Here is a 26196-nt window from a genome sequence, read left to right as displayed (position 1 = left end):
CACCTCCATCACCTCATCTTTCAGCATGAGAATGCACAGCTACATGTTGCAAGGATCTGTACACAATTCCTGAAACCTGAAAATGGCCCAGTTCTTCCATGGCCTGCATAGTCACCAGACATATCACGCATTGAGCATGTTTGGGATGCTCTGGATCGACGTGTACGACAGCGCGTCCCAGTTCCCGCCAATATCCAGCCACTTCGCACAGCCATTGAAGAGAAATAGAACAACACCCCACAGGTCCCAATCAACAGCCTGATCAACTCTATGCGAAGGAGATGTGTCGCGCTGCATGAGGTAAATGGTGGTCATACCAGATACTGGTTTTCTGATCTACGTCGCTACCTTTTTTTTAAGGTATCTGTAACCAACAGATGCATATCTGTATTCCCAGTCATGTGGAATCTATAGATTAGGGCCTAATGAATTTATTTCAATTGACTGATTTTCTTATATGAAACGTAACACAGTAAAATCTTTGAAATTGTTGCACGTTGCATTTATATTTTTGTTCAGTATACATAGCATGTATTTACTATGCCTGTGAAATGTGTAAAGATATATGTGATTTGAGTTTCGAGGAGCCCCCATGCCAATGAATAAATTGAATGTGAGGGTCACAGGGGGAAGGATGCTTAAATTCCCTGCAGAATCTAGCTATGGTGATTGTCAAACAAAGAGCTTCTGCTGCTGCTGGTGTCTTGCAAGGTTTCTCTCACAGACGAGGTTTGCAACTCAATAGATATCCCTTTGAAATAATGGTCTGATGAATAAATACAATTGTATTTCATGTGGTCCATACATAATGAACCACTTTAAAACAAGATAGAGAAGCAGCCCTTTTTGCAGCTTGGGTACTGTTCTTTCATTGGCCTTCATTTGGTAGGAAATAGGAAAGAAAGGGAAGGATGTTTATAATATCCAGACAGGAAAATACTCTCCCAGGAGGTGTTTTGGGATGATAGATGCGTTCCCTTAAGAAACATTACTGTTGGCTCATTGCGCTTTTGGTGCCATGAGAGGTGGCAGAACTGACAGCCTATAGGGACCATACTAAGCCCATCCAGGCCCCTATGGCTCTTGTAACTGGTAACAGCTCATTCTGGAGGCAACAAGAGCTGTCAAGACAATAAAATAAGAAATGAGACATTGTCACAAATGATTACGTCAGGAGGTATAATGCTGGTAGAGAAATCTGAAACATTTCTGATAAAGAAGAGCATTTTCTAAATAAAGGAAAGATGATTAATGACTGAAATGTCTGGCAACTATAGATTTTTCAGGAACTGAAATGTGATTTGTGAGAGATTGGTGTCGGGTTCTGAGGCACTCCAGCATTGTGTAGATGACTTGATGTAATTTCCAACACTCTACACTAACCAAAATCAAATTTCACATTATGTATTGAATTTATGTTTTGCCTTCAAGCATATGAGTTTTGCTGACTAGTATTTCTATTTTGGCATTGTGTTGTGCTGTTTCAGTTTTTGCTGAAAGCGTAATTTTGTTATTTCGTATTGGCTTAATGTTACTGTTTTTTGTAATCTTTCTTTAAAATGAATGTGTAAGGCTTTCAAAATACAATACAGCCCTTCAGTACAAAGAGTAGCTAAACTTATTTTCAAAGTGATTCTTTCAAAAACCAGACATCAGTTGTTCAATTCAGGTTCAGTAAAGGGACTGTTGGTTTCAGGGTGAATATAAAAACATTAACTAGAAATTAATGTGACAAACTGCCTGTCTGTAGGGGCTGTCTTCAGGAATGGACCAAAATGCAGCAGAGTTAGTATTCATCTTTCAATTTAATTAGAAAGAACACTATAACAAACAAAACAAGGAAACTGACAGCCAACAGTCCTGTCAGGTGCAAACACACTAAACAAGAAACAATTACCCACAAACCCCAGTGACAAACAACTCCTACATATGTGACTCCCAATCAGGAACAACGATTCCCAGCTGTTCCTGATCAGGAGTCACAAGACACACACCAGACTGCCACGTCCTGACCCCCAAACTACTACACCAGCTCCATCTGCTGGTCAGGACGTGACACTGTCTCACATCAGGTCAGACAGGAGGGACAATTGATTAAATTTCCTATTTTCTTATCAGCCATTTTCCATAATGTTAGTTTTTGATGGAATTGTATATCAAGTGTGGCTAAAACTGTTTCTAAATCTGAAGTGTGTCCATGATATGAATACATTGTCTGCTGGACAAATGTATTTGCTGTTTTTCATTTTCCAGCTTTTTATTCGATTGCCTCCGGCAACACAGTTGAGGAATCTAATTACTCTGTTGAATTCTGTGACTCCCCATGTACAATTAACAGGCTTCATTTGAATTCTAATTGAGAATCAGAATGTGCTATTCAACTTGGGAAAATAGATGTTTTTAGCCACTCCTATTGTCTAAACCTGTGCTATTTCAGTAATGTATTTTGAGAAAGTCTTTGTATATCTGCATCAAAGAGGTTTCTGCAAGTTGCAACACCATAGTACTTTTGTCCAGACCAGACCAGCCCTGTCTGGCCCTGAAAAATTGTGAGAATCAATTTCAAAAGTGTACTTGAAAAGTCTTCCAAGAAATTGCTACAATACTTCACAAAAACACATTGAAATGATAGAACGCCTCCTCAGTTGATGAGGGCCAAATATTAATAAGCTGGAAACCCAGTTTTCAGCTTCCAGAGGAAATGGGGCAGATCAACCATTCCCCTCTTGCCTCTCAAAATAGCTCACAGAAATCTAACATGGAAAGAGAGTCATTCAACACCTTGATTTGCCAGTGTGTGGCTAATATATATGGCAAGCAGCTGTTGTGATCCAGGTTAAACCCATACCTACTGTACAGTAGGTGATATTTTGCATGGCTTTAGGCTGCTTTATGCAACCATGCTTTATGAAGAAAAACATCTAAATCAACGCAGCTGTGGAATACAGCCTCATCTGCAAGAGCTGATAAATATACAGTGAGCTCCAAAAGTAAAAAATTACTTTTTGTACATAGTCCCCCCATTTTCGGGGATCAAAAGTATTGGGATAAATTCACTTACGTGTATTAAAGTAGTCCAAAGTTTAGTATTTGGTCCCAAATTCCTATCACGAAATGATTACATCAAGCTGGTGACTCTACAAACTTGTTGGGTGCATTTGCTGTTTGTTTTGGTTGTGTTTTAGATTATTTTGTGCCCAATACAAATGAGTACAGAGCCAAAACAACAAAAAATGTATCACTGTCCCAATACTTTTGGAGGTCACTGTAGATATAGACAATGTAATGAACTCATTAAACATTACCTTCCATGTTGTAACTGAAACTAACTTAGGGGTAACACTCATAGAAATAGAATGAATCATTCTAATTATATGGTAACACGTTTCCCGATCATGTACTGTAGAAGTAGAAGCCTTGGGAAAGTTCTGCTTGTGTCAAAGCTCTGACTCATAGAGGAAGGTAGTGGAATGTTAACATTTTACTGCAGCGGGCTAAATCAGGGTCACACAGTGTTTCTTGGTAGTCTTAAACAAATCTACTTTAAACCAAAAGTGTACACTTCATGCACATGGTTACTGGCTTTAAAAAAAGAAGACACCTGTACCATGTCAGATATAGAGTTGAAATGTATTCCATTTTGAGTTTGCATCCCAAATGTACACTCTATATACATCACAGAAGACTGAAATATAACAAAACCATTTCACATAGAAACACCAGATTTTGGGACAATAACAAAAAAAAAAAATGGTTGTATTAATTATGAAATCATGAAAAATATGAATATCATTCCATCCATGAGGCCACTAGAGAGCAATGTGGTCATTTGATGGCAGGAAAGGGCTACAACAGTCTTAAAATCCAGGTGCTCTGCTCTTATCAAGTAGGGAATGGAGTGTTCGCTAAGGTAGAGAGTTTTAGCTTAAACAATTCCCTGCAAGCCTGCAGGGGTGCAGGTGCAATCATCTTGTGCTAAAGCCCTGTAATTTAGAGCATCTATCATCATTAACAGCACTGGAATGGTCAGCCAACGCTTTTACATTTAACTTTTAGAAATCATAATGAAAGAAAAGTAATGCTCCATTCACAACCTCTGTCGTCAATCATTTTTCAGTCAAGACAACATCATCCAAAGCTAATAGACAGCATCTGATGGTCTTTACACATTATAGGCAGAGATAATGTGATGTAAGATTTTAGGTTTACTTTGGATATTTGGATTATCCGCATCAACACTGGTTTGCTAATACTTCGTAGCCCTTAAAATTCTTCCAAAGACCGGTGTCTTCTTCATGTTTCTGTACACTACTCAACATTATTACAGAAATGAGTGCATTCAGAAGGTATTCAGTGCATTCAGTGCATTCAGAAAGTATTCAGACCCATTGACTTCTTTTACTTGTTATGTTACAGCCTTATTCTAAAATGGATTAAATAGTTTTTCCCCCTCATCAATCTACATACAATACACCATAATGACAAAGCAAAAAAACATTTTTTTTATTGTTTTCAAATGTATTAAAAATAAAAAACAGAAATATCACATTTACTATACATAAGTATTCAGACTCTTTACTCAGTACTTTGTTGAAGCACCTTTGGCAGCAAGTACAGCCTTGAGTCTTCTTGGGTATGACGCTACAAGCTTGGCACACCTGTATTTGGGGAGTTTCTCCCATTCTTCTCTGCAGATCCTCTCAAGCTCTGTCAGGTTGGATGGGGAGCATCGCTGCACAGCGTCTCACGTCTCTCCAGAGATGTTCGTCCGGGCTCTGGCTGGGCCACTCAAGGACATTCAGAGATTGTCCCAAAGCCACTCCTGTGTTGCCTTGGCTGTGCGCTTAGGGTCGTTGTCCTGTTGGAAGGTGAACCTTCACCCCAGTCTGAGGTCCTCAGCGCTCTGTAGCAGGTTTTCAACAAGGATCTCTCTGTACTTTTCTCTGTTCATCTTTCCCTCGGTCCTGACTAGTCTCCCAGTCCCTGCCTCTGAAAAACATCCCCACAGCATGATGCTGATGATGCCAGGTTTCCTCCAGACTTGACGCTTGGCATTCAGGCCAAATAATTAAATATTGGTTTCATCAGACCAGAGAATCTTGTTTCTCATGATCTAAAAGTCTTTAGGTGCCTTTAGGCAAACTCCAAGCGGGCTGTCATGTGCCTTTTACTGAGGAGTGGCTTCCGTCTGGCCACTCTACCATAAAGGCCTGATTGGTGGAGTGCTGCAGAGATGGTTGTACTTCTGCCACATTTTCCCATCTCCACAGAGGAACTCTGGAGCTCTGTCAGAGTGACCATTGGGTTTTTGGTCACATCCCTGACCAAGACCCTTCTCCCTCAATTTCTCAGTGTGGCCGGGCGGCCAGCTCTAGGAAGAGTCTTGGTGGTTCCAAACTTCTTCCATTTAAGAATGATGGAGGCCATTGTGTTCTTGGGGACTTTCAATACTGCAGACGTATTTGGGTACCCTTCCCCAGATCTGTGCCTCGACACAATCCTGTTACGGAGCTCTATGGACAATTCCTTCAACCTCATGGCTTGGTTTTTGCTCAGACATCCACTTTCAACTGTGGGACCAAATCATGTCCAATTAATTGAATTTACCAAAGGTGGACTACAATCAAGTTGTAGAAACATCTCAAGGATGATCAATGGAAACAGGATGCACCTGAGCTTAATTTTGAGTCTCATAGCAAAGGGTCTGAATACTTATGCAAATAAGGACATTTTAGAATAAGGCTGTAACGTAACAAAATGTGGAAAAAGTCAAGTGGTCTGAATACTTTCTGAATGCACTGTACATATATACACATACAGATGAAGTCGGAAGTTTACATACACTTAGGTTGGAGTCATTAAAACTCGTTTTTCAACCACTCCACAAATTTCTTGTTAACAAACTATAGTTTCGGCAAGTCGGTTAGGACATCTACTTTGTGCATGACAATTTTTCCAATAATTGTTTACAGACAGATTATTTCACTTATAATTCACTGTATCACAATTCCAGTGGTCAGAAGTTTACATACACTAAGTTGACTATGCCTTTAAACAGCTTGGAAAATTCCAGGAAATGATGTCATGGCTTTAGAAGCTTCTGATAGGCTAATTGACATAATTTGAGTCAATTGGAGGTGTACCTGTGGATGTATTTCAAGGCCTACCTTCAAACTCAGTGCCTCTTTGCTTCACATCATGGGAAAATCTAAAGAAATCAGCCAAGACCTCAGAAAGAAAATTGTAGACCTCCACAAGTCTGGTTCATCCTTGGGAGCAATTTCCAAACGCCTGAAGGTACCACGCTCATCTGTACAAACAATATTACACAAGTATAAACACCATGGGACCACACAGCCGTCAAACCGCTCAGGAAGGAGACGGGTTCTGTCTCCTAAAGATGAATGTACTTTGGTGCGAAAAGTGCAAATCAATCCCAGAACAACAGCAAAGGACCGTGTGAAGATACTGGAGGAAACAGGTACAAAAGTATCTATATCCATTGAAGCAATATTTCAAGACTGGAAGTTAAAGTTAAAGTTTGTTCGCAAATGGGTCTTCCAAATGGACAATGACCCCAAGCATACTTCTGAAGTTGTGGCAAAATTTAAGGACAACAAAGTCAAGGTATTGGAGTGGCCATCACAAAGCCCTGACCTCAATCCTATAGAAAATGTGTGGGCAGAACTCAAAAAGCGTGTGCAAGCAAGGAGGCCTACAAACCTAACTCAGTTACACCAGCTCTGTCAGGAGGAATGGGCCAAAATTCACCCAACTTATTGTGGGAAGCTACCCGAAACGTTTGACCCAAGTTAAACAATTTAAAGGCAATGCTACCAAATACTAATTGACTGTATGTAAACTTCTGACCAACTGGGAATGTGTTGAAAGAAATAAAAGCTGAAATAAATCATTCTCTCTACTATTATTCTGACATTTCACATTCTTAAAATAAAGTGATGATCATAACTGACCTAAAACAGGGAATTTTTACTGGGATTAAATGTCAGGAATTGTGAAAAACTGAGTTTAAATGTAGTTGGCTAAGGTGTTTGTAAACTTCAGACTTCAACTGTACATACAAACACACATACATATAAAAGACATATATATATACACATCTTTTTAAAATATATTTTCCTTTATTATTTTCCACTAACCCTACCACCCCTCCCCTAATTGGAGTAAACTAATGGACAACAACACTTAGGCTTCTACTTCCAGCTTATACATACTATATACATTTTACAGACACAATCTATTTTACAATAGCTATCTTTTGTTTGTTTTTACTCCTATCTTTCTGCTACCCTCAACCCCTCCCATCTATTTCTGAAGACCATCCAGTTTGATTTCTATTTGCCATATATTATTAACTGTGCTGTTTCACAAAAGTTCTGAACCTATATTATAAACATTTTACGGACACAGTATATTTTATAATAGTTATCTTGTTATTAATGCCACCCTTCAGCTCCACTCAACCCCTCCCATCTATCTCTCAACACCATCCATTTTGGATTTCTATTTGCCATATCTTTTTCAACTGTGCTGTGATGTTTACAAAAGTTCTGAACCTTTCTATTCTCATAGTTTGTACAGATTGTAAATTAAAGATACATTTTTTTGCTAAGAGTATTATTGTATTATTGATTGATTGACTATGATTTTTCAAATCACCCAGTAGGGCTATCTGCAGAGGTAAATGTTGCAATTCTTCAGCCATTCCTGGACCTGTGACCAAAAACAAACTACATATGGACAGTACGAAAACAAATGATCTAATGATTCTGTCTCTTATCAGCAAAATCTGCAGAGCTGGGATGGTTGTATCCCCCATATTTATAACATTCTATTGGTTGCAAGAACTTTGAATAATCATTTAAATTGAACAATTCTAAGTTTTGCATCCGGCTTTGTTTTGCGTATCAGTTCATAAACCATGTGCCATGGAATCGGAACATTGACAATCTCTTCCCAACTATTTTGCAATCTATATGGCACAGCTATTAATTTGTTGGTCCTTAAATTAAACTGGTATGCTTTTTTATTTATTACACTTTTCTTTAACCAATTTTGGTCTTTAATGCACGGCCGACTGTCAAGTTCCTTACTTTTTCCCTCTTCCATTTGAGTTTAACCACAATATTTGTTGTATTATTTGTTCTGTTTTTTTCTGGTGGATTAAATTGAAATTGCAAGCAACTTTCTATGGCTTATTTTAAAAATAGCGATATTTTGGAGATTAGTTCATTTTCAAATAACTGAAAGTGAGAGGATGTAATCTGAATAAAGGGAAAAAGGCCATTCGTCAACATGGGGTGAGACATTCTTACTTATCTGCTAGAGAACCAGTTTGGATTTAAGTATAACTTTTGTATGACTGACGCCTTTTAGTGAGAGGTCTAATTCTCTAATATTCAATCATTTCTAAGCTCCGAATTCATATTAATTATATAAATAGGCCCTTTTCATTTTGTCTGTTTTGCTGTTCCAAGTAAAATTGAATATTCTTTTGCTCATATAATTGAAAAAACAGGTCGCTAGGTGTAGGCAAGACCATAAACAAATAAGTAAACTGGGATATGACTAAAGAGTTGGACTGTAACGTTGTTCTTTGTCTTTGAAATTGTGTAACAGTATGCAATTACAGTTTAATTACCTTGAACTTACATTGTACTACCAATGTTATTCCTGTGGCATAATGCCTATGTTGTGTTAGGTTGGACTAAACATGTTTTCTATACTTTCTTTCACTGAATCATGATCAAACAATTTCCATGTTGTGTATGTTGTCATGTAAGTGCAAATGTATTTAATGTCCATGATAATCATACACTACTAATGTAACAGCTGGTTGTGACTATTGTAATGCTGACTTCAAATAATCTGCAAAATAAGTGTTGATGTGGAATGTCAAGTTCTATTTTTCCGCTTGGGACAATAGCATGTTATTGTCGCTGTTTTGTTATTTTTTGTTCTGAAGGAATACATACATATATTAATATTCAAATTGAATAATAGTTTTTATTGCAAATGTATGGACATCAAGCTATATTTTCTGTTGATATTTGAATTCTCTCACATATGCAAGTATCAACCTATGAAATGACCCAATCACCATGAATCAGATTTTTCAAAATGTCCAAATTTGGTTCACTTGCAGGGAATTCAGCCATTGGAAAGTAAACAGCTTGGCTACAGAGAAGAGGGATGTTTTTAAGGCCCCCTTGCCACTGGCGCCGGAGTTTCTACGCAACCTGAGGCTGCTGGGTCGAAGGCCAAGTCTGCAGCAGATCCACGAGAACTTGATCAAGAAATATGGGACACACTTTTTGGCGTCTGCTACGCTAGGAGGTGAGCAGCTCTACATACACCGACTCAGTGGCAGTTAGCTCTAGGCTATGTGGCTAAGGGATGTTGTTGCGCATCGCAGTTTGTTCTCAAAATAGCTTCAGTGTAATGTCATCGCCTTAGATATTGATCATGTTGACTGCCACAAAACAAGCCAAAGGTTACTCATATTTGGAACACTGTGCTCATGGTATCACTGGTGACAGTGTCATACCGGTAATTTATGTCAACAGAAACTTTTTTTTTACTATTCAACATAAGTTAACGTTAAAGCTAGAATCCTTAGTTGATACATCCATTTTTGGACTTATAAAGAGGTATATCCATTGTTAATGAAGAATATAACTTATAAATGCCCAATGAGCTTAGTTCAACTGTTATTCATAACCCAAAATATAAGCTTGTTTTACTCCAATGTTTGTAAATAACCTAAATGTAAACAAACGCCGTATAGCCTCAAAACAGGGTTAAAACGATTCCTTGCATATTATGGATGTTCCTGCGACCATAGCTCTGTCTATGAATTTGAGTGGTTACATTTTTCCAGCCCCATCCCTTAGCTTTTTAGCGAAACAGGGGCAGTTAGAATGCTTTGTTATTATTTAAATGAAGGATTCCAGCTTCAATACATATTGTCAGTCATTCTCTGTTAGTATGGACACAATCTGCTTGGTGTTGATTTGACAATCCATGATTGAGGTACTGCTGAATACATAAGGAAATTTCAATAGTTATAGTTTGAGATGTGGAATGCATTACTCTGCCTAGCATCTAAATAATTGATTGAACAGTCATGGTCCTGGTCTCTAAACATTTGCTGTGACATCAACCAGAATATTATGTCTGATGAGATGTAGACACTAATTATGATGTCACTTAATGGTGGATTGATGAAGTGAAGTTACAGAGTCTAATGACAAGAGAGATGAATGCAGTGGCAAAGCCATAGTGAGCTTTTGTAATCAATGGCTCAAATTAAAAGGGATGGGCCATACACTGCATGCTAATGAGATGATCGCAAATAGCAATGCACACATTCTTCTGCTGGGTACTGATGGTATCTCATAGCCTCGAGGTAGAAGAGAGCTAAGCACACTGTCTGGTGTTACTTTGAAACGTCTGGGGTTTCATACAAGACAGAGATAGACCGTTATAATCTGTCTGCAGTCTATGAACTTTTGTCTGAATACCTCCGTTAATTCCTCTCGTGGAGAATAATGTCACCCATTACTCTCAACGAGTATTACAAATGTATTGTCATTATGAGTGAACCAGTTGTTCTAGTTGTTCGTTAGTATTAAGGACTGTGTGTATATTTGACTGAAGTTCCCTCCGGGAAAAAAAGTCATTCTACTCTTCTTTTCTTTTCTTTTCTCTTCTATTATTTATTTCTACAGGAGAAGAATCGTTGACAATCTTCCTGGATAAGCAGAAGCTCAGTAAGAAATCGGAGGGACAGGGAAACAGCTCGGTGGTCTCCCTGGAAGTACTGCATCAGTTGGCTGCCTCTTATTTCACAGACCGCGAGAGCACCTTAAGAAGACTTCACCACCTACAGATAGCCACCTCCGCCATAAAGGTAAATCTACTGCTACTCTCAAGCACACTCAGTCATTGAAGCATCCAGTTTCTTTTTCAGAATATATTCGATTAGTTTGCTAGAGTATATCCAATTTGTCAGTGGGTTGTACATGGAAGTTGTATATGGCCGGTTAGTTTTCATTTGAATGTGAAACAGAATGATGGTAGGCTACTGAGACCTTTGGCATTGAGAAATCGTTCCGTGTGTCTGTAATACAATGCTCAACTCCAGTAAAAAAAGGTTGCATGGGTAATGTTTTGTTGCTTAGCAGCCAATTACTCAGCATACATTTGAGTTCCACACACACACACACACACACACACACACCACACACACACACACACACACACACACACACACACACACACACACACACACACACCACACCACACACACACACACCACACTTTAAAAGGCAGTATTCTCATCTGCATGCATCGAGTAGTGGTGTATCATGACGACAGGAGGTGAGTGCGTGGACAGGGTTGGCTTTCAACATTTATTCAAATAACGTCTGTAAGATGTTCCAACTTTTTATCTCGGATAAAATAACTTATTCTGAACATTTCAGACTTGATCGTGATTTTAGACAAGTGCTTCCCAACATGTTGTGCTGTGACTCTTAAAAAGCTTTTCAGATGTTATTTTACACCAAGCAGAAAGTGCCATACTGTAATGCATTGCAACGGGGGATTTTCCAATTTGCCTATTAGATTCAAGTGGGGTATTTTGTGCTTTTAATGATCAGACTTTCCCTTATTTAAACAACATCCTGGTAAGCTAGTCATTCATATTGTACCTTAAATTGACAAATGGGCTACAGTATATGTTAGAGTATTTTAGAGTAAATACTTTCTGGGTATTTACCAGCACAGCTACATATCATTTGATCTCTGTTGTTCTCTGGTTGCCTCTAGAGAACAAATGTCCCATTTGACCTATGGTACACTTCACTGTCATCATGACCACATACAGTACAATGTCATTATTTGTTATGACACTCCGTTGTCCTCAGGATATTGCAAGTATGTTTGAGCTTAGATTACACCGAGAGCAAAATATAACGATAATGATAGCAATATGACATGATCCCAGTAACAGTCCTATAATGTAAGCACCAGCTTGATCTACTTTAAACTGCATTTAACTCAATCTACTTCAATAGCTCTGTTTGTAATGTAAGATTATTTGTCAAAGTCTATAGAGCTACCGTTACCATTTTACAGAGTACTGGTACCATCATGTTTGTCAGAAAGTTTCACAATGGGCTGTACTAGTTATATGTATCCAAGCTAACTGGCAGACAGCAGAACCGTCTAAATAACATTATGAAGCACCAGGAATCAGTGTTTAAAACTATGTGAAAGGATAGACAGTTTAACACTCACATTAAGAAGACTTCAGCCCTGCAGTGCTTCAAGACGAGAAGCTGCTGGTTACATTTTTGCAAAATTATCATCTCTAGTATGTGAGCCAACTGCTCCTCAATGCTCTGTCAACTCAGCTAATCATCCAGGAGAGAGTGGGATGTGCTTGACCTGTCTGTGTACGTGCCTTTAGGCTTTGTGGTTGCAATGAAACCTCTGTAGGAGGAATTACATATATTGTCTTATGGTAATGCAGGGTGACCATGAAGTACTTCAATTTAGTCTGAATATATTGCAGTCTTATAGTTGAAACAGATTCAACTGACACAACTGGAGTTGAAACATATTCACAGACACATTCACAGACACCTTCACAGACACAACAGTAAAACTAATGCAGTATAGTCCACAATGCAAAGCATGTATTGTTGCACTGACTTGGTATTGTTTGACAGGGGTCGATTTAAAAACAATATTTTATAATGAATAATTTGTAAAATGCCATATTAATTTAATCTATTGTAGTTTACTGGCAGCATTTCTTTGACAATAAATACAATCTTACTCCTACATAACTGCAAGGGAGATTTGGAAGGAGATTTGCAAGGGAGGTTTATATTGATGGGTGAGATTTTAAGAGGACAAAGTGACATCACATCATTTGTAAAACATAATTTACTGGTCAAAATTGCTCAGCCAGAGGCATATCATTAGTATTATTGCTAGTTCTCCCATCATTAGCCTATACTCAGAAACCAACATCTTTCACTATCATGTTCTTGTACATTCTTCTCATCCAATAACTAACTGTACTCTTAGAAAATAATATGCTATCTAGAACCTAAAAGGGTTCATCGGCTGTCCCCATAGGAGAACCCTTTAAATGATTACTTTTGGGTTCCATGTAGAACCCTTTCCACAGAGGGTTCTATATGAAACCCAAAAGGGTTCTAGCTGGAAACCAAAGAGTTCTACCTGGAACCAAAAGGGTTCTCCTATGGGTACAGCTGAAGAACCCTTTCGGAACCTTTTTTTGTAAAGTCTTATATGTACAGGATCTTGCCTTTTCACTGTTGCCTTTTCAATTTTTGAGCTCCGTACTACTGTATATTATTCATATATCATTCATATTTCAGTGACAGGAGTTGCAGGGGCATCATTTCTTTTTTTCTGATTTCTCCTGGCTTTTGGCAAGATAGCATTTTTTGACAGATGTGACATCTGAAAAATAGTGCAGATGATGGTTCTCTGACTATCGTCTCAGATGATTGCAGAAGTATTTTGGTACGGTTAGAAACCGCCCGTACTGTTTACTTACTGCCAGAAATGGGAACAAACAGGTGCATGATTCACCAGTAATAAGGCATTAAAATATCTCCTTGTTTCCTAGGTAACAGAAACTAGGACTGGGCCACTTGGATGCAGTAACTATGACAGCCTTGATTCTGTTAGCTCTGTCTTGGTACACAGTCCTGAAAATAAAATACATCTAAAAGGTAAGCTATTTTACTCCTTTCTCAAAATGGTTGGACTGTGTTCTACTATATTTGTGTATAATCATAGAAATAGAATGAATAAAACTGTCTTGGAAGCTCTAACCCTGGCAATTTGACTGGTACGAGCTGTTCTTTGGCTCGAGGCAAAGCCAAGGGCTGGGAAACAGCCCTTAGGAGGGAGTTATCACATGATAATCCATGGGTTCGAGGGCCTTATTGCTTTTATAAAACGGTTGCCAACATATATATAACAAAAAAGATTAACGACATTTTACAAAAATGAGTAAATTAGTTTTTATACATCCTTCCACTAGACAATATAGTCCGGGCAAAAGTCAGTTGTTAGTTCTGAGGTTCTGAAGTTGCTAACCAATGAGGCTGGTCGTTAATTTTATTCTTATGTTTTTGACCCAGTTGTTCATTCTATTAATTCCACATTAATATAATGAACTACATGACAACAAATCATTGGCATGTAGCTAGCTAACAGAGGTTCAATGATTTCCAGATAGACAAGAACTTTAATAAATTATTTATAAATAGGCAACAACCAGCTAGCTGATTGTCGAGTCAATAATATAGTTATGGAGGCTAGCTAGGCTAACATTACTTCTCTTTTGCTAGGTAGTTAGCCAACTACAGCTAACACACAATCACATCAAGCAGCTGAAATGACAGCAAAGCATGTGCATTTTCATTTGTTTTACCGTTGTTTCTATTGCCAATTCTTTGGATATATCCATTATAATGATCCTGATAAATGAATTCACCTGGATCAGAGAAGCTGTCAGTCACGTTCATATGCAGAGCACGGAGGAGATCGCAAAAAAAAAAATGCAACATGTTGTGCAGGTCGGATAGGCACACAGCGAGGCTTATATTAACCCTGCTGTACCAAACCAAATGCTAGGCTAGTAGAATGGAGAAATAATTGTCTAGACACTTTTTTCCATTAAGTTTATAAATTGACTGGCTGGGCTATGGGACAGTGGATGTGCATTGATAAATCTAATGGAACTGATACAGGCATTACCCGTGGAATGCGGGAATTGTGGTGCTCTAACTCCCTGCTTTCAGCGCCCAGGATCCAAACAACCAGTTTTATAAGATGCAGTAATTTCCATGGTATTTTGGAATGTTCTAACAACTGATGCTGGATTGCCATGGTAAGGTAGAATGTTCATTCAAATGATGCTAAATGATGTGGCTCATGCAATTGAACGTATTTTTTGAAATGTCCGTTGAGTTGACTCAAAAAATCACAGCACAGATTTAATGGTACATGTTCTGCTTTTACTTAGGGTGTGTTCGTAAGTTCAATCTGGAGTGTCAGAGTGTTATTCAGAGCGTTATCAGATTGTCCTTTCATAAATTAAGAGTGTTTCGTTCAGAGCGCACACTGGATACTCTGGCCGAGGAGTAGGGTTGCGTTCTGACCTCTCAACAGGGTTCAAGCACCCAAGCTAACTGGCTAACGTTGGATAGCTTGCTAGTTACTTCCAGACACAAATGAGTGAACACCTCACTTTGACCATTTTACTCGCCCTTAATGGTGCACAACTCCAGGATTTGTGGAGTCGACTCCGATTCCTGTGGTTGGAGTCGTAGGAGTCGACTCTTGCTCGACTCCCAAAACACGCTGAAATGGATGCGCACACACATAGACACCACCTCATTATTGCAGAGTCCTACTAGAAAGACTACATTTGCGTTCTAGAGGACAGACATGAGCATGATGCTGCCCATTTGCTCACCAATTTAGCGTATAAAAAGCCTTTTTGTTTGAATTTAGAAGGTGATGTGTAGTACTAGAATATTTCAGTGATATTTCTGCTGTGTGCAGCCTTGACTGATCCCATGGGATGATGTGGCGCACTCAACGCTGAGAAGCCTATTCTTTCCCATGTTGTAGCCCTATTCGTACAGGAATTACTAGAGATGTTGGTTTTGTAATTATCCAAGCATGTGCGTTATTCCAGGGGATGATTCACACAGGATTCGTTTTTCAAAACTGCCCCCTGTAATTCCCATTTTTTTCTAATTTAATTGACTCTTATGACGGAAGCCTGGAGGTTTTAATTGTAGGTGTGAAGATATCTCAACATCATGTTTAGACGATAATAGGCTAGCTACACTGATAACTCGTGCTTGGCTGCCAAATGTATAGGTCTACCTATAATGTAAACATTCCTGAAGTGTGATTATAATTATTATTTTAATGATCCATGGTAGACGTCCTTCCTAATAATAATGCCCCAACATCCTGCTGATTTGAGCCGCTGAACCATATTTGAACTTGACTCTGTTTATGGGTGAGAAAGTGAACTTGCTATTTCCAAAAAGTTTAGCTGGGATGCTTTGCGATCTATTGCCTAGGACAAGGCTCTCCAACCCTGTTCATGGATAGCTACCATCCTGTAGGTTTTCATTCCAACCCTAATCTACCGCGTCTGAATCAGCAGCCTCCATTGCCTGGTTGATGAACTGAATCATGTTAGTTACAACTGGGATTGAAGCAGAAACCTATGAGAAGGTAGCTCTCCAAGAACAGGGTTGGAATGCCCTGACCTAGGACACCAACAGTCAGCCAGTTTTTCATAAAATAATCTATAGGCACAATACCTTTTATTGCACATTTAGGCCTTAAACTGATGCATTCGGCGATGTTCAACTTCAATTCACTGGCACTATGAAGAATAGCTTAACCATACTAATTGATAGCCTAATATATACGTTAATATACTTTTGGGGAATTTACGAGGCATTGCTAGACAAGATATTACTAGATACAGATTACCAAGCATAGCGGTTGCCCTCGCTGGCTCGCCTGCTCCTCTTTCTCTTTGCTATGAAAGACGCTAGTATGTGTTTGGTCTTCGGTCTGTTGCATGTAGAAATAGCTCAACCTACTCATTGGTAGCCCCTACTTTAGACTACTGAACTTCCGTTAGACATCGCAAGCCAAGAAATTGACAAATACAGCATTAAGATAGCCTATAGCCTACATCTTTTGATTACAGATGCACGGTTCGTACACTCTGCCTAACGGTCTGCCTCCCTGCTTAACTTCCTGGCTATGCACATCCCATCCCATCTCTCTCTCTCTCCCTCGCTAGCTCGCACTTTCTTTACTGTGAGAGATACGAAAGTTTGTGTTCTCGAAGTAGACTACGGCAAATAGTTTCCTCTGTTGCAAAAATACAGAATCTTAGGAGTTTGACACCTAGAAATAATGAGTCAACACCGGGAGTCGACGCCCCTCCACTACTTTTACTCTAGGTTGAAGATGGGAAGGTTAAGACAACTTAATAATTCCATGAGGAAGTGTTCGGAAAAAATTAACAAATTCGTGGGACCAGCACTATTGCTGATTATACAGGATTAGCATTGAAAACATGACCAACGGTCCGGAAATCCAGTAATGAACTGGCTGTAGATTATGTTCAAAACATCTAAAATAAATGAATAGAATGACAGTAAAGCAGTTATGCTACAATATGTGTTCGCTGAGTAGTTATTTGAAATTCACTACGATTTTGTTTATTTTTCACTTTGATGGTGAACTGCTACCATTCACTCCCAGTCATTACGAATACGGAAGCTGGTCCCAAAGACTTATGGGATATTAGAATCCTCTTATCTTAACCTGTATATTTTTATCCTAGCTTTTACTTCCTGGCATGGGTACACTCAAAATGGCTGCCAGTCCACCCATTATGCCGTCATTGACTTGAATGAAGACGTCCTTTCTATTCATTATATTTTTATGTGTATAATATACTCAGTATGTTTCTTGTACTTCATCTCATTTTATGGTACAGTGTGTTTATGCTGTAAGACAAATGACTTGGAATCCACAAAAATACTTTTTTTTCCAAGAAGAGAAAATTATTTAAGTTTCAAATGATCATAACTCTTCAACGGGATGTAAGTGATTATTTAGGTGGATAAACTTTATTGCAAACATTACACTCTCCAGGCAAAGGCTTTGTATTCCCCCTTTGCCAATGTGTTATTCATTGTTCTTTCCAGCTCTGATCTATGCAACCAATGTCCTATGATTTAGATAAGTGTAGATCAGTGCTTCAAAGCTAGCAGTGAACTCTCATTCACTCCTCAAGACTATTGAAGAAATTCATTCAGACTCCTGCATGATCAAATCTCAGATCATAAATCATATCTGTGAAGCAAGGTTTTTTAAATCCTTGTGTTTGGGATTTTTTGGTTATGGATTCATCCATCTACTTTGGACTAGTGCTTTAACGCGGTAAAAGAAAAGATTTGGGGATGTCCCAAATGGTACCGTATATTCCATTCACGGTGCACTACTTTTAACCAGAGGGCCAAAAGGCAATAGGGAATAGGGTGCCATTTGGAATTCAGCCTTTGAGTGCTGCTTCCAAAACATGGAGAAGCCCTCAGGAGCCCTGGCTCCCAGCAAGTCCAACCAGCAGGTCCATCATGGCTGCACCGGTCCAGAAGGAGAGGCTAGACAATAGGTGATTGGGCAAAGATCAGACATAATGAAGCCCAGATGGCCAGGACACAGTCCAAGGATGGAGGAACAGCATCTCACTAGCCAAGCTGGCATTCCCATGGACACCACAGGGATAGCTAGCAACAATGAATGGTTTAAAGAACATGTTTTTATCTATTTATTTATTTAAACTTTATTTAACTAGGCAAGTCAGTTAAGAACAAATTCTTATTTACAATGACGGCCTATGAAAAGGCAAAAGACCTCCTGCGGGGACGGGGGCTGAGAAAAAAAATATATAAAAAAAATAACAGAAATGTATAGGACAAAACACACATCACGACAAGAGAGACAACACAACACTACATAAAGAGAGACCTAAGACAACAACATGGCAAGGCAGCAAGACATGACAACACAGGATGGTAGCTACACAACATGACAACAACATGGTAGCAACACAACATGGTAGCAGCACAAAACATGGCACAAACATTATTGGGCACAGACAACAGCACAAAGGGTAAGAAGGTAGAGACAACAATACATCACACAAAGCAGCCACAACTGTTAATAAGAGTGTCTATGATTGAGTCTTTGAATGGAGAGATTGAGATAAAACTGTCCAGTTTGAGTGTTTGTTGCAGCTCGTTCCAGTCGCTAGCTGCAGCAAACTGAAAAGACGAGCGACCCAGGGATGTGTGTGCTTTGGGGACCTTTAACAGAATGTGACTGGCAGAACGGGTGTTGTATGTGGAGGATGAGGGCTGCAGTAGATATCTCAGATAGGGGGGAGTGAGGCCTAAGAGGGTTTTATAAATAAGCATCAACCAGTGGGTCTTGCAACGGGTATACAGAGATGACCAGTTTACAGAGGAGTATAGGGTGCAGTGATGTGTCCTATAAGGAGCATTGGTGGCAAATATGATGGCCGAATGGTAAATAAACATCAAGCCATTCGAGAGCACCCTTACCTGCTGATCTATACATTTTGTCTCCGTATTCTAGCATGGGTCGGATGCTCATCTGAATCAGGGTTAGTTTGGCGGCTGGGGTGAAAGAGGAGCGATTACGATAGAGGAAACCAAGTCTAGATTTACCTTTAGCCTGCAGCTTTGATATGTGCTGAGAGAAGGACAGTGTACTGTCTAGCCAATACTCCCAAGTACTTGTATGATGTACTTGTATGAGGTGACCTCAAGCACTAAACCCTCAGTATTTGATCCCCTGCTGATTTTGTAAATTTGCCCACTGACAAAGAAATGATCAGTCTATAATTTTAATGGTAGGTTTATTTGAACAGTGAGAGACAGAATTAAAAAAATAAAGAAAAATACGCATTTCAAAAATGTTATAAAATGATTTGCATTTTAATGAGGGAAATAAGTATTTGACCCCTCTGCAAAACATGACTTAGTACTTGGTGGCAAAACCCTTGTTGGCAATCATAGAGGTCAGACGTTTCTTGTAGTTGGCCACCAGGTTTGCACACATTTCAGGAGGGATTTTGTCCCACTCCTCTTTGCAGATCTTCTCCAAGTCATTAAGGTTTCGAGGCTGACGTTTAGCAAATCGAACTTTCAGCTCCCTCCACAGATTTTCTTTGGGATTAAGGTCTGGAGACTGGCTAGGCCACTCCAGGACCTTAATGTGCTTCTTCTTGAGCCACTCCTTTGTTGCCTTGGCCGTGTGTTTTGGGTCATTGTCATGCTGGAATACCCATCCACGACCCATTTTCAATGCCCTGGCTGAGGGAAGGAGGTTCTCACCCACGATTTGACGGTACATGTCCCCGTCCATCGTCCCTTTGATGCGGTGAAATTGTCCTGTCCCCTTAGCAGAAAAACACCCCCAAAGCATAATGTTTCCACCTCCATGTTTGAAGGTGGGGATGGTGTTCTTGGGGTCATAGGCAGCATTCCTCCTCCTACAAACACAGCGAGTTGAGTTGATGCCAAAGAGCTCCATTTTGGTCTCATCTGACCACAACACTTTCACCCAGTTGTCCTCTGAATCATTTAGATGTTCATTGGCAAACTTCAGACGGGCATGTATATGTGCTTTCTTGAGCAGGGGGACCTTGCGTGCGCTGCAGGATTTCAGTCCTTCACGGCGTAGTGTGTTACCAATTGTTTTCTTGGTGACTATGGTCCCAGCTGCCTTGAGATCATTGACAAGATCCTCCCGTGTAGTTCTGGGCTGATTCCTCACCATTCTCATGATCATTGCAACTCCACGAGGTGAGATCTTGCATGGAGTCCCAGGCCGAGGGAGATTGACAGTTCTTTTGTGTTTCTTCCATTTGCGAATAATCGCACCAACTGCTGTCACCTTCTCACCAAGCTGCTTGGTGATGGTCTTGTAGCCCATTCCAGCCTTGTGTAGGTCTACAATCTTGTCCCTGACATCCTTGGAGAGCTCTTTGGTCTTGGCCATGGTGGAGAGTTTGGAATCTCGTTGATTGATTGCTTCTGTGGACAGGTGTCTTTTATACAGGTAACAAACTGAGATTAGGAGCACTCCCTTTAAGAGTGTGCTCTTAATCTCAGCTCGTTACCTGTATAAAAGACACCTGGGAGCCAGAAATCTTTTTGATTGAGAGGGGGTCAAATACTTATTTCCCTCATTAAAATGCAAATCAATTTATAACATTTTTTACATGCGTTTTTCTGTTTTTTTTGTTGTTATTCTGTGACTCACTGTTCAAATAAACCTACCATTAAAATTATAGACCGATCATTTCTTTGTCAGTGGGAAAAAGTACAAAATCAGCAGGGGATCAAATACTTTTTTCCCTCACTGTAGTAATCACACCTGTGGGGAGAGGGGCATTCTTCTCACCAAACCACGTGACCTTTGTTTTGGAGGTGTTCAGAACAAGATTAAGGGTAGAGAAAGCTTGTTGGACACTTAACCTCTCTAGGCTAGGCGGGACGAATTCGTCCCACCTACGTAACAGCCACTGCTATCCTGTGGCGCGATTTTCAAAACCTTAAAAATCCTATTACTTCAATTTCTCAAACATATGACTATTTTACAGCCATTTAAAGACAAGACTCTCGTTAATCTAACCACACTGTCCGATTTCAAAAAGGCTTTACAACGAAAGCAAAACATTAGATTATGTCAGCAGAGTACCAAGCCAGAAATAATCAGACACCCATTTTTCAAGCCAGCATATAATGTCACCAAAACCCAGAAGACAGCTAAATGCAGCACTCACCTTTGATGATCTTCATCAGATGACAACCCTAGGACATTATGTTATACAATACATGCATGTTTTGTTCAATCAAGTTCATATTTATATCAAAAACCAGCTTTTTACATTAGCATGTGACGTTCAGAACTAGCATACCCCCCGCAAACTTCCGGGGAATTCGCTAACATTTTACTAAATTACTCACGATAAACGTTCACAAAAAGCATAACAATTATTTTAAGAATTATAGATACAGACCTCCTCTATGCACTCGATATGTCCGATTTTAAAATAGCTTTTTGGTGAAAGCACATTTTGCAATATTCTAAGTACATAGCCCAGGCATCACGGGCTCGCTATTTAGACACCCGGCAAGTTTAGCACTCACCATAATCATATTTACTATTATAAAAGTTTCATTACCTTTTGTTGTCTTCGTCAGAATACACACCCAGGACTGCTACTTCAATAACAAATGTTGGTTTGGTCCAAAATAATCCATCGTTATATCCGAATAGCGACGTTTTGTTCGTGCGTTCCAGACACTATCCGAAATAGTAAAGAAGTGTCACGCGCATGGCGCAATTCGTGACAATAAAATTCTAAGTATTCCATTACCGTACTTCGAAGCATGTCAACCGCTGTTTAAAATCAATTTTTACGACATTTTTCTCGTAGAAAAGCGATAATATTCCGACAGGGAATCTCCTTTTCGGCAAACAGAGGAAAAAATCCCAAAGGCGGGGGCGGTCGGGGTCACGCGCATAAGCCAGTGTCCCTTGATCGGCCACTTGAGAAAGGCGATAATGTGTTTCAGCCTGGGGCTGGAATGACGACATTCTGTTTTTTCCCGGGCTCTGAGCGCCTATGGACGACGTGGGAAGTGTCACGTTAGAGCAGAGATCCTTAGTAAATGATAGAGATGGAAAAGAAGTTCAACAAATGGTCAGACAGGCCACTTCCTGTAAAGGAATCTCTCAGGTTTTGACCTGCCATTTGAGTTCTGTTATACTCACAGACACCATTCCAACAGTTTTAGAAAATTTAGGGTGGTTTCTATCCATATGTAATAAGTATATGCATATTCTAGTTACTGGGTAGGAGTGGTAACCAGATTAAATCGGGTATGTTTTTTATCCAGCCGTGTCAATGCTGCCCCCTAGCCATAACAGGTTAAGAAAGCTTTGTTGTAGAGTATTTAACTCAAAATCCGGGGAGGGGCCAGCTGAGTATAAGACTGTATCATCTGCATATAAATGGATGAGAGAGCTTCCTACTGCCTGAGCTATGTTGTTGATGTAAATTGAGAAGAGCGTAGGGCCTAGGATTGGGCCTTGGGGTACTCCCTTGGTGACAGGCAGTGGCTGAGACAGCAGATTTTCTGAATTTATACATTGCACTCTTGGAGAGAGGTAGTTAGCAAACCAGGCCAAAGACCCCTCAGAGACATCAATGTTCCTTAGCCGGCCCACAAGAATGGAATGGTCTACGGTGTCAAAAGCTTTGGCAAAGTCAATAAAAATAGCAGCACAACATCGCTTAGAATCAAGGGCAATGGTGACATCATTGAGGACCTTTAACCTGTTAAGGACAGGTTCCGCCTGCGGAACCCCTAGCCAACAGCCAATGGCATTGCACGGCGCGAAATACAAAACCAACTAAAATACCACAATTCAATTTTCTCAAACAATCAACTATTTTACACCATTTTAAAGACAAGACTCTCGTTAATCTAACCACATTGTCCGATTTCAAAAAGGCTTTACAGCGAAAGCAAAACATTAGATTATGTCAGGAGAGTACCCTGCCAAAAATAATCACACAGCCATTTTCAATGCAAACATATATGTCACAAAAACCAAAACCACAGCTAAATGCAGCACTAACCTTTGATGATCTTCATCAGATGACACTCCTAGGACATTATGTTATACAATACATGCATGTTTTGTTCAATCAAGTTCATATTTATATCAAAAACCAGCTTTTTACATTAGCATGTGATGTTCAGAACTAGCATACCCACCGCAAACTTCCGGTGAATTTAGTAAATTACTCATGATTAACGTTCACAAAAAGCATAACAATTATTTTAAGAATTATAGATACAGAACTCCTTTATGCAATCGCGGTGTCAGATTTTAAAATAGCTTTTCGGCGAAAGCACATTTTGCAATATTCTGAGTACATAGCCCGGCCATCATGGCTAGCTAATTTGACACCCACCAAGTTTGGCCCTCACCAAACTCAGATTTACTATAAGAAAAATTGGATTACCTTTGCTGTTCTTCGTCAGAATGCACTCCCAGTTGTTTTGGTTCCAAATAATCGATAGTTATATTCAAATAGCTCCGTTTTGTTCGTGCGTTCAGGTCACAATCCGAAGGGTGACACGCGAGCGCATTTTGTGACAAAAAATGTCAAAATATTCCATTACCGTACTTAGAAGCATGTCAAACGCTGTTTAAAATCAATTTTTATGCTATTTCTCTCGTAAAATAGCGATAATATTCCAACCGGGCGACGTTGTATTCATTCAAAGGCTGAAAGAAAAAAATGCAGCCCAGAGACTGCAGACACCCCATTACACTTTCTGGTGCCTTCTGAGAGCCAATGGAAGCCTTAGAAAATGTCACGTTACAGCACAGATGCTGTATTTTCGATAGAGATGCTACAGAAGGATGACAAATTGTCAGACAGGGCACTTCCTGTATGGAATCTTCTCAGGTTTTGGCCTGCCATATGAGTTCTGTTATACTCACAGACACCATTTAAACAGTTTTAGAAACTTTTGAGTATTTTCTATCCAAATCCACTAATTATATGGATATTCTAGTTTCTGGGCAGGAGTAGTAACCAGATTAAATCAGGTACGTTTTTTTATCCGGCCGTGAAAATACTGCCCCCTATCCCAAACAGGTTAAGGTTGCATTACACATCCATAACCTGAGCAGAAACCAGATTGCATATTTTATTAAAAAAATGTATTTCACCTTTATTTAACCAGGTAAGCTAGTTGAGAACAAGTTCTCATTTACAACTGCGACCTGGCCAAGATATAGCAAAGCAGTGCGACACAAACAACAACACAGAGTTACACATGGAATAAACAAGTGTACAGTCAATTACACAATAGAAAAAAAGAAAGTCTATATACAAGGTGCAAGGTGCACCCGTGACCAGCTCGGAAACCGGATTGCACAGCGGAGAAGGTACGGTGGGATTCGAAATGGTCAGTGATCTGTTTATTAACTTGGCTTTCGAAGACTTTAGAGAGGCAGGGCAGGATGGATATAGGTCTATAACAGTTTGGGTCTAGAGTGTCACCCCTTTTGAAGAGGGGAATGACCGCGGCAGCTTTCCAATCTTTAGAGATCTCGGACAATACGAAAGAGAGGTTGAACAGACTGGTAATAGGGGTTGCAACAATGGCGGCAGATAGTTTTAGAAATAGAGGGTCCAGATTGTCTAGCCCAGCTGATTTGTACTGGTCCAGGTTTTGCAGCTCTTTCAGAACATCTGCAATCTGGATTTGGGTGAAGGAGAAGCTGCGGAGGCTCGGGCAAGTAGCTGCCGGGGGGGGGGGGCGGAGCTGTTGGCCGGGGCTGGGGTAGCCAGGAGGAAAGCTTGGCCAGCCGTAGAGAAATGCTTATTGAAATGTTAGATTATTAGGGATTTATCGGTGGTGACCGTGTTACCTAGCCTCAGAGCAGTGGGCAGCTGGGAGGAGGTGCTCTTGTTCTCCATGGACTTTACAGTGTCCCAAAACTTTTTGGAGTTAGAGCTACAGGATGCAAATTTCTGTTTGAAAAAGCTAGCATTTGCTTTCCTGACTGACTGCGTGTATTGGTTCCTGACTTCCCTGAACAGTTGCATATCGCGGGGACTATTCAATGCTATTGCAGTCCGCCACAGGATGTGTTTGTGCTGGTCAAGGGCAGTCAGGTCTGGAGTGAACCAAGGGCTATATCTGTTCTTAGTTCTACATTTTTTGTAAGGGCCATGAAAGAGAGAATACTTTAGACATCAAGAAAGCCAGTCAGTTGGTTATTGACAAGTTCTTCCAACACTTTTGATAAACAGGGCAAAATAAAAATAGGCCTATAACAGTAGGGATCAGCTTGATCTCTCCCTTTAAATAAAGGATGAACCATGGCTGCCTTCCAAGCAATGGGAACCTCCCCAGAAAGGAGAGAGAGGTTAAAAAGTTTGGAGATAGACTTGGTGATGATTGTGGCAGCAACCTTAAAAAGAAGAAAGGGTCTAAACCATCTGACCCAGATGTTTTTTGGGGGTCAAGTTTCAGGAGCTCCTCTAGCACCTGGACTCAGTGACTGCCTGCAGGGAGAAACTTTGTAGCGGGGCAGGGGGAAATGAGGAAGAAGCATCGGGGATAGTCGCATTAAAAGGGGTGGGAGATGAAGAAATGTTGGACGGGCAAGGAGGCATGGCTGAGTCAAATAGGAATCCTGACTTAATGAAGTGGTGATTAAAGAGCTCAGCCATGTGCTTCTTGTCAGTAACAACCACATCATCAATTTTAAGGGACATGGGCAGCTGTGAGGAGGATGGTTTATTCTCCAGGTCTTTAACCGTTTTCTAGAACTTCTTGGGGTTAAACCCACAGAGAGAGAACTGCTCCTTAAAGTAACTAACTTTGGCCTTCCGGATAGTCTGAGTGCACTTATTTCTCATTTGCCTGAATGAGAGCTTGTCAG

General features: G+C 39.9%; 1 protein-coding gene across 1 annotated transcript in view; it reads left to right on the top strand.

Moving 5' to 3' along the window:
- The window catches only part of brinp2 (BMP/retinoic acid inducible neural specific 2), a 122663-nt gene that overhangs the window by 50802 nt on the left and 45665 nt on the right, over positions 1-26196 (top strand). Inside the window, exons 3-5 of the mRNA XM_014190641.3 lie at positions 9167-9357; positions 10752-10933; positions 13694-13799. Of these exons, the coding sequence (XP_014046116.1) occupies positions 9167-9357; positions 10752-10933; positions 13694-13799 (479 nt within the window). The remainder of the gene's footprint in view (positions 1-9166; positions 9358-10751; positions 10934-13693; positions 13800-26196) is intronic.

Source organism: Salmo salar, chromosome 03 (genome assembly GCF_965601325.2).
Source record: "Salmo salar chromosome 03, fSalSal1, whole genome shotgun sequence".
NCBI classification, from domain to species: domain Eukaryota; kingdom Metazoa; phylum Chordata; class Actinopteri; order Salmoniformes; family Salmonidae; genus Salmo; species Salmo salar.
This window is presented reverse-complemented; position numbering and strand designations above follow the sequence as displayed.